The sequence below is a fragment of the Zea mays genome, chromosome 4 (genome assembly GCF_902167145.1).
Source record: "Zea mays cultivar B73 chromosome 4, Zm-B73-REFERENCE-NAM-5.0, whole genome shotgun sequence".
In the NCBI taxonomy this organism is placed as follows: domain Eukaryota; kingdom Viridiplantae; phylum Streptophyta; class Magnoliopsida; order Poales; family Poaceae; genus Zea; species Zea mays.
In genome coordinates this window covers 160,136,208-160,147,607 of record NC_050099.1, presented here as the reverse complement: position 1 = coordinate 160,147,607, position 11,400 = coordinate 160,136,208, and the positions used below count along the sequence as shown (strand labels likewise).

The 11,400-nt window shown below is 48.5% G+C and overlaps 1 protein-coding gene across 1 annotated transcript; it reads right to left on the bottom strand.

The window, feature by feature from the left end:
- Nucleotides 1–8,182: 8,182 nt before the first annotated feature.
- On the bottom strand, nucleotides 8,183–11,082 carry LOC100193056 (DNA-directed RNA polymerase subunit). Its single transcript, NM_001138223.1, has 3 exons — nucleotides 10,841–11,082; nucleotides 10,633–10,720; nucleotides 8,183–8,562 (listed from the first exon to the last, which is right to left on the bottom strand). Exons 1-3 carry the CDS (start codon nucleotides 10,952–10,954, stop codon nucleotides 8,432–8,434), a joined length of 333 nt encoding a protein of 110 aa, NP_001131695.1. The 5' UTR covers nucleotides 10,955–11,082; the 3' UTR covers nucleotides 8,183–8,431.
- Between the last annotated feature and the right edge of the window lie 318 nt (nucleotides 11,083–11,400).

The window sequence follows — 11,400 nt, the reverse complement described above, 5'->3', positions numbered from 1 at the left end:
TCGTCGTTGGGCGTTTCCGGCGACGGCTCCCTCGGGAGCCCCTCCCTCTCCTGCCGGCGACGGAGCTTTTCCAAGGCGTCTCGAGCCCGCCTCCGCTCGTGGGCCCGGGCCTTCTCCGCGTCCTTCTTCTTCTTCTTCTCCTCCGTGGCGACCCACCGCGCTGCTCGGTCCACCGCGTCCTGCGGGACCCGTGGCAGGGAAGGCTTGTGCCACCCCACCTCCTGAAGAAGGGGGAAAAACCCCGATCGTAAGAACCAGGAGCAACCCGATGTATGAAGAAGGAAGAAGCGGACACTCACCATAGTCACGCACCCTCGATCGGGGCACATCAAAAGCTGGGAGAAGGCGTGGGGGTCCGGCTTCCCCAACGCGACGGACACCCGCCATTGGAGGGCGTCGAAGGGAAGAGGATCAGGGGACATCCGCGAGCCCTCCCAGTCAGCCTCCGGGGTCATCTCCCAAAGCGACAACCGTCGCTCCGCCAAGGGAAGCACCCTCCGACGGTGGATGGCGGCAATCACTCCCGCAGCGGTGAGTCCCCCCTTCCGCAACGCCTCCAAGGCCTGGAGAAGGAGTTCGAGGTTTTTCTGTCTTTCGTGCGGGGTCCCGTGGCGCCAAGCGTCGGTGGCAGTGGTGACTACTCGCTGGGAGAACGGCGGGAGCAACTCGCCGTCATTCCGGAGGTAGAACCACCGGCGCTGCCACCCCTTGTTCGAGGACGCGAGGATGGCAGGAATGTACAGCGACGCCCGCGACTGCCTCAGCAGGAGGGTGCAGCCGCCGGCCCGCACCGCTGCGCGGACTTTCCTCTCCCCCGTCGGCGAGGCAAAAAGCTCCGCGAAAAAGAGATGGGTCCACAAATCCCAATGGGGGGCGATCTCCAAGTACCCCTCGCACACCGCTACGAAGATGGCGGCCTGCGAGATGGAGTTGGGGGTGAGGTTGTGCAACTCCACCCCATAGTGGTACAGGATCGCCCGCATAAAGCGGCCCGCCGGCACACCGAATCCCCGCTCGTGGAAGGAGACGAAGCTCACGATGTACCCCGGCGGTGGGGACGGAGCGGCTCCGCCCACGGGAGGAATCCATTCCGGTCGCTGCTCATCGGTGAGAGGGCGAAGCAAACCCTCGCCGACCAGATCCTCCAGATCACTCGCCGTCACCGTGGAAAAGGGCCATGGATCGCGCGGCGAGATGATGGTCACCCGGTCAGCCATCACCGAGCGGAAGGGATGGCGGCGCAAGGGGCAGGAAGGGCGGTTTCCTCTTCTCTGGCTAAGTTTCTTGGGTTGCGAAAACCTAAGAGGGAGACAGGAAGCGGAGCAAAGAACCGTCACCAAACCATCTCCCGGGTATATAAAGACCAAGGCGAGACCGGTTCCAACGTTCCGCCCGGACCGGACGCGGGATTCAAAAATGCGAAGCGAAACAGCCGTTCCTCGAACGGCTCGCGCACGCGCAACGGCCGCCCCGCCAATCACTCGCCTCGTCGCATTAACTCTGCGGCGGGACAGGCGGCGCCTCTGGCAGGAGAAGCGGGCGACGCTTCACCTTCGCCGTAATAACCGCGCCAAAAAAGGTACGCCGCGCCATTCGATTTTGTATCCTTTTCCTTTTTTCCTCTTTCTCTCTCTTGCAACAGGGACCGGGAAAGGGGGATACCCCGAAAAGGATCCTTCCCCGTGAAGGAACTAGGCTCCGAGCCTCCCTACTGATCAGAGGTTCGAAGGCTGGCCCCCCGAAGGGTTCGATAGCCGCCTCAGATCGCGTGGGCCCTACACCCACTACTGGTCAGAGGTTCGAAAGCCGGCCCCCCGAAGGGTTCCACGGCCGCCTCAGGCTACTCGGGCTCCGCGCCCATTACTGATCAGGGGTTCGAAGGCTGGCCCCCGAAGGGTTCACAGCCGCCTCAGACGCCGAGCGAGGGATGACCATGGGTACGTTCGATACATAACCAAGGCTCAGGTTGCGCTCCCGAGGTACCCTAGGACATTTCCGAGACCAGCGGGAGCGATCTTGTAACGGAATCCCATCAGAGGGAGGCATCGAGCCCTCGGACCCCGTCGCCAGGGGACCGGGTCCGGCAGATCACCCGCAGGTACTTTTGGGCGTGCCTCTAGGCCCCTAGCCGACCCCTAACGAACGGGGCACGGACGTCCACTCGGATTACCCGCTTGCAGCTCACCGGAGACACCATGTTCGGCGCCCATCGAGGGCAACATGGCGCTCTCCCCCCTCCTCCTTGCAGAAAGGCGACGCAGGGGCGTATGTAAAAAAGCCGAGTCTGTCCCTGATCGCCCTCTCGCCCTGTGCAGAGGCTCGGGGGCTGCTCTCACAAACCCGACTCCGGCCGAACCGTTGACAGCGTCAACATACCAGCCCGAGAACTTGGGACCCGACCGTACACCCGGGCTATGGCCAGCTCGCATGAGGGAACAACCAGACCAGCCGAAGCATTACACGAGGCATTAAGACCTCGAAGGAGTGAAACCACTCCTCCGAGGCCTCGGGGGCTACACCCGGCGGGTGCGCTCGCGCGCACCCACCGGAACAAAATGCAACCGAGAAAGGCTGGTCCCCTTGCAAAAAAGTGCGACGAAAGCCTCCAAGCGAGTGCTAACACTCCCTTCGAGGCTCGGGGGCTATTGTCGGGGACCATAATTAGGGGTACCCTCGAGACTCCTAATTCTCAGCTGGTAACCCCCATCAGCATAAAGCTGCAAAGACCTGATGGGTGCGATTAAGTCAGGGATCAGTCCATTCGAGCGACTCGATCATGCCTCGCCCGAGCCTAGCCTCGGACAAGGGCAGCCGACCCCGGAGGATTTCCGTCTCGCCCGAGGCCCCCCTCCAACGGCGGACATATCTCCGGCTCGCCCGAGGCCCTGCCTTCGCTAAGAAGCAACCCTGACTAAATCGCCGCACCGACCGACCAAGTCGCAGGAGCATTTAATGCAAAGGTGGCCTGACACCTTTATCCTGACGCGCGCCCCCTGGCAGAGCCGAAGTGACCGCCGTCACTTCGCCGCTCCACTGACCGGCCTGACAGAAGGACAGCGCCGCCTGCGCCACTCCAGCTGCAGTACCACTTGACAGAGTGAGACTGACAGGCAGTCAGGCCCTGCCAAAGGCACCATAGGAAGCTCCGCTTCGCCCGACCCAGGGCTCGGACTCGGGCTAGGTCCCGGAAGACGGCGAACTCCGCTCCGCCCGACCCAGGGCTCGGACTCGGGCTAGGTCCCGGAAGACGGCGAACTCCGCTCCGCCCGACCCAGGGCTCGGACTCGGGCTAAGTCCCGGAAGACGGCGAACTCCGCTCCGCCCGACCCAGGGCTCGGACTCGGACTAAGTCCCGGAAGACGGCGAACTCCGCTCCGCCCGACCCAGGGCTCGGACTCGGGCTAAGTCCCGGAAGACGGCGAACTCCGCTCCGCCCGACCCAGGGCTCGGACTCGGGCTCAGAAGACGACGAACTCCGCTTCGCCCGACCCCAGGGCTCGGACTCCGCCCTGGCCTCTGCCGACGACCTCCGCCTCGCCCGACCCAGGGCCTCGGACTCGACCTCGGCTTCGGAGGAGCCTCCACATCGCCCAACCTAGGGCGCAGGCCAGCCACGTCAACAGGAAGCGCCATCATCACCCTACACCGAGTTGACTCGGGCCGCAGGGAACAAGACCGGTGTCCCATCTGGCTAGCTCCGCCAGATAGGCAATGATGGTGCCCCGCATGCTCTGTGACGACGGAGGCTCTCAGCCCCCTTACGGAAGCAAGAGGACGTCAGCAAGGACCCAACCGCTCCGACAGCTGTCCCTCCGCCAGGCTCCATCGCTCCTCCGACGGCCACGACATCACACCAGCTAGGTGCCAAAACCTCTCCGGCTGCCACATCGGCATGTACTTAGGGCGCTAGCTCTCCCCCGCTAGACACGTAGCACTCTGCTACACCCCCCATTGTCCACCTGGATCCTCTCCTTACGCCTATAAAAGGAAGGACCAGGGCCCTCTTAGAGAGGGTTGGCCGCGCGGGGACGAGGACGAGACAGGCGCTCTCTTGGGGCCGCTCGCTTCCCTCTCCCGCGTGGACGCTTGTAACCCCCTACTGCAAGCGCACCCGACCTGGGCGCGGGACGAACACGAAGGCCGCGGGATTCCCACCTCTCTCACGCCGGTCTCCGGCCGCCTCGCTTCTCCCCCCTTCGCGCTCGCCCTCGCGCTCGACCCATCTGGGCTGGGGCACGCGGCGACACTCACTAGTCGGCCCAAGGGACCCCCCGGTCTCGGAACGCCGACACTAGTGCATGAAAAAAATTATCTAATCTGTTTATGGATTGTGTCGGATTGAAGTGCTAGGGTCTAACCACCCTGTTACTTAGGGTCCGACTATCATGCTTACTCTAGCACCCTACGTGTAGGCATCGAATCATGCTCGTTGGTCAGACAACCTTGTTTCTAACCCTATTTCTCAAGGTTCAACGCCTATAAAAACCTCTAAATTACTTTCAATTTAAAACATATGTGAATTAGGTTTCTTCCAAATGACTTTTGGGCCTCCTCTGAGCTATATAATGCCAAGTTCAGGAGAGGATCTAAGGGGTATGCCAAATATGCCCCGACAACGTATATGGTACATGTATACACATATATTTGTAAAGATAGTGGAAAAATATATGAAAATATACATCATAGAAATGATGTGCACTAATGGTCTTGTAGCTTGTGCTTCCTTTTTGTTTAGGCTCATGGCCCTAGGACCCATCTGACGAAGTCTTGGGATAGCATGATGGATGGTCGATGTGATCACAGAATTGACAATCCAACACTCAATCACTCGAATTCTTTGACAAGCGTGACTCATGAGATGCCACTAGAGGCTATACTACGAGGTGTAGGCGTGAAAAAATAGCAAAACACCGAGACAACTTCATGGCAGGGGAGGACCTACGCACACGTGTGGTGCCTTGCTGGTCAAACAATGAGACTCAGAGTTGATCAATCATATCACCGCGACATTCATTCTCTCTTTTTCTTTGTGTAAAAAATCATATCTATTTGAATTGCTAGAATTAAGAAGGTATTCATATTCCTTTGTGCAGCGAGACCAAGGATTTATGCAACAACAAAACAATCGAGATTGATCAAGAACTCGATATATATCATGTCATTGTTTGTGTAATTGCATGTGAGGGCTAAGGATTTAATCTATGCAAATATAATTTATTTAATTATTTGGTATTAAGGTTTTAAAGTAGACAAAGATAACATAACCGAGACATTGATTATGTCACTTAGAAGTTCTCATTAAAAAATCAGACGAATCTCTATTTCATGACTTCATTTATAAACTATCAATATGCCTTTTCATATATTTATATTATAATTTGTGAAAAAATTAACTTAATTTTGAAATGCAAGACTTATTGTTTATATTAATTTAATCTTTAAGTTTAAGACTTACTCTGCAATTTAGTGTAGTTACAGTAACTTATATTCAAAACTAAAACTATTACTGAATTGCCAAATGGTTTGATCAAATGTATATGAAAATTTTAGATAGCATACCCTAAAGAAAAATTCTAGTTACGCCGCCGGCTAATGCATCATACTTAATAATATTAGACTCGGTTAGATCAAGTACTAATGTAGACCCTTCTTTATAGTTCAGCCAAAGGAAACAAGGTCCTAAACTATTCTAAGTGTCTCTCTACTTCATTCGATATTTAGAAGCAACTTGTCCTTAACTTTGTCATTCATCCTTTGCAAAATGAAACAAATTCTATTAACGCAAATATTTCTATAAAATATACATTAGTCACAATAATCTTGTGTAATCATTAATCACCAAAACTCGCTAAAGATCTAGATGTTTCTCGACTTACGAGTGTGGGGCCCCTTACAAAAATCTGACAAATACGTTGGTAGGAGGACTGGGTTGTAGCCCAATTGGTTCGTTCGCCAAGTGTGCAAGCAGTCGGGCATGGGTTCGATCCTCAAGATTGACACCTCGTGTCTCACTTTGGAGTTTATCCCTGATCGTCTTCTAGGTTGTGCCTAGGTCTAGGTATAGGATCCACGCACGCGTGTGCGTTTAGTGGTACTACGTGTTTTCCAAGCACTAAACACGTGTGTATGTGTACGTGTGGTGTGTAATGGTGTGCTTTTTCTGGCGTCCTTATACCCTCTCGTTGGTAGAGGTGCAGTTGCATGGGGCAACAGTACCCAGGGGCGGAGCCAGGATTGTGATATAAGGGGGGCCGGTCAATTCATTAATATTATACGATAAAAATATTGTATAATGTTATCAGGTGACACATTTAGTTGAAATTTGTATATTTTATTATCCACAAGATCTAATATAGTATGTATATAAGTTGTTGTTGCTAATTATGCTGCTTCGCGTGATCACCTTCTTTGGACTTTGGTTGTGGGGCTATGGTAGAGGCAAGTCAAGTGGTCAGTAGCAATCTGCAGCTATACGATAAAGTATAAAGGGTGAGGTTCAGATATCAGCGTCTGCAGGCGAGTTAGATTTGACGTTTAATACATTGATTGGTCATTTAATGAATATTTTATCTTTTTTCTCCTTTAGACTTTGGTTGACATACTACATTAAAGTTATGGATCATGTATCACTAACCACTATATTAAATCTTTAATTAATTGCGCTGCATAAAATTTAGAGTATATATATTTACACATACAATTTCAACTATATATATATATATATATATATTCTATTGTATGTGTCACAGCCTTGGGAGGGGCCATGGCCCCTGCCGGCCCCCCCTTGGCTCCGCCCCTGACAGTACCATACAAGCAACTGCAGGGCATCGACGAGGCTATGACGACGCAAGCATACTATGCCATATCACATGGGGGTGGGGGGATTTTTAGGAATCCACGGCGACGACAACACGAGGTGCGCCACAACACCGATGGGGGCACCGCCGGAGCTAGCGCGTGGTGAGTTATGGTGATGGCGAGGAATCACTCCAAGGATTGCCTCTGGAACAAAGAAGATTGAAGTGAATTAAATCACTTTCTATTCAATTTTGACTTCAAAGCGATTTAATTCACTCCAATCCTCTTCGATCCAGCGAACAAGCTCCAAATTTGAGCATCAGGACATGCGACTTCCTTCACCGCGATGGCACTCTTTGCATGGGGTTTGCCCCTCAATGAAGAGCATCGATCACGATCACCTTTTCTTCTCCTGTCCTCGTGTGGCAGCATTCTGTAGCAAAGCTTGCCCAGGCAGAGCGACGGTAAACATTTTTTATATACTCTGCTATTGCCTGTCTCCGCCTAACACCCTAGATATGCTTGCAGCACACGGGCACCCTGCTCATCCTCTGGATCACTTGGATGAGCTGTAACTAAATGGTCTTTGACGTTGTTGACCAAACCTCCAACACCACCACCCTCCCCCATAATCAAGATTATTGTTAAGTACCGATCGGTACGAGCAGTAAAATTTTGAGTTGTCTAAGAGCATCTTCAAGAGATTCTTCATTTTTTGCTCTCTATTTGACTATCTATTTACGTTTTCATCAAGATTACACTCTATATATAGCATCTCAGTCCAACAGACTATCTATCTAGTTTGGCTAGTCAGGTGGCTAGCCAAATTTAACTAGTGAGAGAACCAATTTATAGAGTCAGATAGCTTGCGAGTAAGATAGCTAATCTGTTGGAGATTTAATTTACTATTGAGTAGCTAAAATTTAACTTGACGAGTTATTTAGCTAGTCTCTTGAAGATGCTCTAAAGGCGACTTGCTCGTACCGATCTATTTGCATAATTCTTATGGTTTTAACAAGGTTGAGATCAAACCTTTAAAATATTTTCTTTGGAGACACCAAGACAACATGTACAGATTAGTCTTCAGAAGAAATTTAACAAAACCAGATAATACTATTTTCTATATCTACATTGTAAGTATAATAAAAAAATCATAGGCAAAGCTATGTTTTTTTTAAGAACGTGCAGCTGTCCAAATTGACGAGATATGTGGACCTGGACGTAGTCATTTCTATGGTAACCTATATATAAAATTAAAATATAGCAAATGTCTGAACTAGTTTTAAGATAAATCACTTCTCAGCATAACTCATTCTTTGCTTGATGTTGGTTACCTCAATTTTAGAATCAAGAGCGTCCCCAACAGTTCCAAAAAAGCATTGGTAACTCAATGAATTTTTTTAAGTGAGCTCTCACTGATGATTGAGATCATCATCACAAATAACTCTAGATGATGTGTCATGCAATGTCTTTTGCAGCCAAAAAGCGATGCCATAGTATAGAACATACATTTCCAAAAATTTGTACTTAAGTATACGCTGATTAGAAGCATTACATGTGCAACAGGACATCCCAACACTCAAAACTGAAGAAGCACAGGGAGCGAAGTGTAAGCAAAGTGCGAATGCTATGGTCAGTCCTCTCTCCATTCATGCTGGCATTCTTCTTTGCAACACCTGTATATTGTTGTCATCGGTTCATCAGCTGATCGAATCTGCATCTGCTTGAAGTATGCTTCTCCATGGTTGCATCTTTGGCATGTAACTGCGAGTTTAGTGAATGCACTTAGCAGAGCAGACTATGGTTTTGCACATTATTATATATATATATATACATGCATCCAGGTCCAAGCCACAAAGTAATCTACAGCAGATACAGAGGTAGTTACTTGGCCTTTTTGAAGAAAAAAAAGGGTCCATACATGTGGATAAATTGTATTTGAGTTAGGCTACCAATCTGATTTCACAAATTGTTCAAACTTCAAACAATATGCCTCCACTGTGGCAAACTTGGGTACGTGGCTAGTAATCAAGTTTAGTGAATGTACTTAGTTTGTTATGTTGGCACATCAACTTGTTCAGCTCAGGTTACAGATAAAAAGTGAAATTACTTAGATGTGTCTAAGAGATAGCTTCTCCTCTGTATGGCAGCAATCACTAGTGAATTATGGATATTGCATCACATAATATGCTATTTGTCTGCCCTTCTAAACCATTTTCTAGAAGAATTATTACTTCCATTCTGCAGGAAGATGACAGGTACAAGCCCTGATCACCAGTCACCACACCACCTAAAAACTGATGCTGTTTCCATCATTTCAACAATGACAATTAAGATTGCAACTGCAAGCATGACATGCCAACATTGTGATCTTATGTTAGGCATCTCCAAGAAAATTTGCAGCATGTAAATAATAACAATTTTCTAACAAAAATGTGTCAAACATCTGATTGAATATTTCCTAAAAACATCTGGTTGAATAATCTTTGCTCCTTGATAAGTAGTGATATTTTATAACACCAAATTGTAAGGTTTCTTGTCTGAACTTAGCAGATATAATACCTAATCTGCTTTAGGTTTGAAAAATAAAAGCAGCAGAATGAAGCTACTAAGAAACATGATATGCTTCCTGTGTAAATTACCATGCTGCATGTTGTGACATGACTTTGACCTTATCACCCCATTCAACCAGTGGTTTAATAAAGAGGAAATGTCATTTGCTATATTTACTAAACCACTTGAGATAGTGTTAGGTGTGCTGAAATATAGCTGGACTTGACTATGGACAGTATCAGATCCTAATACTTCTTGAACACAATCTACACCAATGACCCCCCCCCCCCCCCCCCCCCCCCCCCCCGCCCCCCTCTCTAAAGACGGAGAAAAAAAATCTCACCATCTCCATTCTACACTGTGGCTCAGACTTCGCCGGCCCAGCAGAGGGAGGAACACTGTACATCCACTGAAATTTGCTGCTTCCATACCAGTGAGTCTAGTATGTTGCCTCCTTCCTCACTGAGAAAACCCTCTATCTAGTTTTCCATGGATATGAGAAGAAAGATGAGTAGGAGAATATGAAGCAAGATGAAGATAACAACGGCGCCATGAACAGCAGAGGCAAGATGTTGGTCGACACAATGTCTCACCCCCGTCTTCTCTTGCTTTGGATGTATTCTTTCTTAAAAAACGAAAGCTTGTTTCAGGATATTGCTTTTGATGGGTGTTTCCAGCATGAAGAGATTAGGGATTTTTTAATGTGTTTTCCTTCATATTACATGTTGGTTTTCACACAGTTATGAGGGAATCTCTCTTCAAATTGGATCAGCACTCCCTTCCAAATCTGGGCCCTTTCCTTGTTAATCAGTTTTGATTTTACATTCTAGTTCTGTTCATTTTCAGCAAGATCAGATGAAACAATGCATGGTACCCTGTACTGATAACGCTAACGAATGCAACCAAACAGAGCGGATAATCAACCAAACACGCTGCAACCTCATTCCATTTGCGTTTGTATGAACCACACGCTAACTATATTGAATTTTTGGTGATTTACTCAAATAATGACATAATCCACCAACTAGAGAACCAAAGGAAACTAAAGAAAAAAAACTCAGTACTACTAAAATATTGACTGATGACTGATCTGATATAACCGTTTGCTTTCGAGACTCAAAACCTCAAGGCCAGAGGTGATGACAACGTTGCTCAATGGTGAACAATGAAAAGCTATCAATAACAACAAAGCTATCGCCTTGGCAAAGAACCGCATCATACTTCGCAATACAGAGCAGAGTAGAGTGCTCCACGTAACAAAGAGCAGGGCGGAGAGCTCACCTGCGGTCTTAGGGGCCGATTTCATCTCATCCGCCGTGCTGGAGATGGGCTCCACCTCCTTTTTGACCAACCTCGCCTTCTTCACGATCTGCGGCACCACGAAGCATAAAGGAACCGCATCAGATTCAGATCGATTCGGGGCAACAGAACGACAGAGAGCAATGAGACAGAAAAGGTTGCAGCGTTGAAGAGGTATAGGGCGATGAACCTTGTTCAGGATGGGGCAGACGTAGGGGCAGACGGGGCAGAAGAGGCGCAGGCGGTGGCTTCCGGTGCCCGGATCGATCTGCAGCAGAATCCCACACACCGGGCAGAATTCCATCGCCCTCCCCCTGCCGCCCTGCTCCGCCGCCGAGCTCCAGACGCGAGAACGACGGGGATTTTCCTTACAAAAACCCTGGTTTATTGGGCTTGGTCCGTATTGTTGGGACGGATCTCTCAGGTGATGATATGATGGGTCGGTTTGAAAAAAATAGTTTTTAGTACAAATTTAAAAGCAGCTTGTACTTTGCTTTTGCTAGTTATCCACGTTCGCTATGCTAATAAAGAGATGCAATAAATAAAAACTAAAATATAATTAAAAATAATTAAATGTTATAATAAATAACAATGTTTTAAATAAAAATGTTAAAATAGAATGTAAAATTGATTTATTAACTTGATATATTTATGAAGAAATATGACAAATAGAAAAATATAATAGAATTAAAATAATCAATTAGATATATTGATTAAAAGATATAGTTAAACAAAGAGCATATAAAGAAT

Bases quoted from the DNA above. Each gene is read 5' to 3' on its own strand.
- LOC100193056 (NM_001138223.1), bottom strand. From the start codon at position 10,954: ATGGAATTCTGCCCGGTGTGTGGGATTCTGCTGCAGATCGATCCGGGC. The intron at 10,721-10,840 runs GTTCATCGCCCT...GTGGTGCCGCAG, and splicing joins TCTGCCCCATCCTGAACAAG to ATCGTGAAGAAGGCGAGGTT. The intron at 8,563-10,632 runs GTGAGCTCTCCG...CTAAACTCGCAG, and splicing joins ATCGGCCCCTAAGACCGCAG to TTACATGCCAAAGATGCAAC.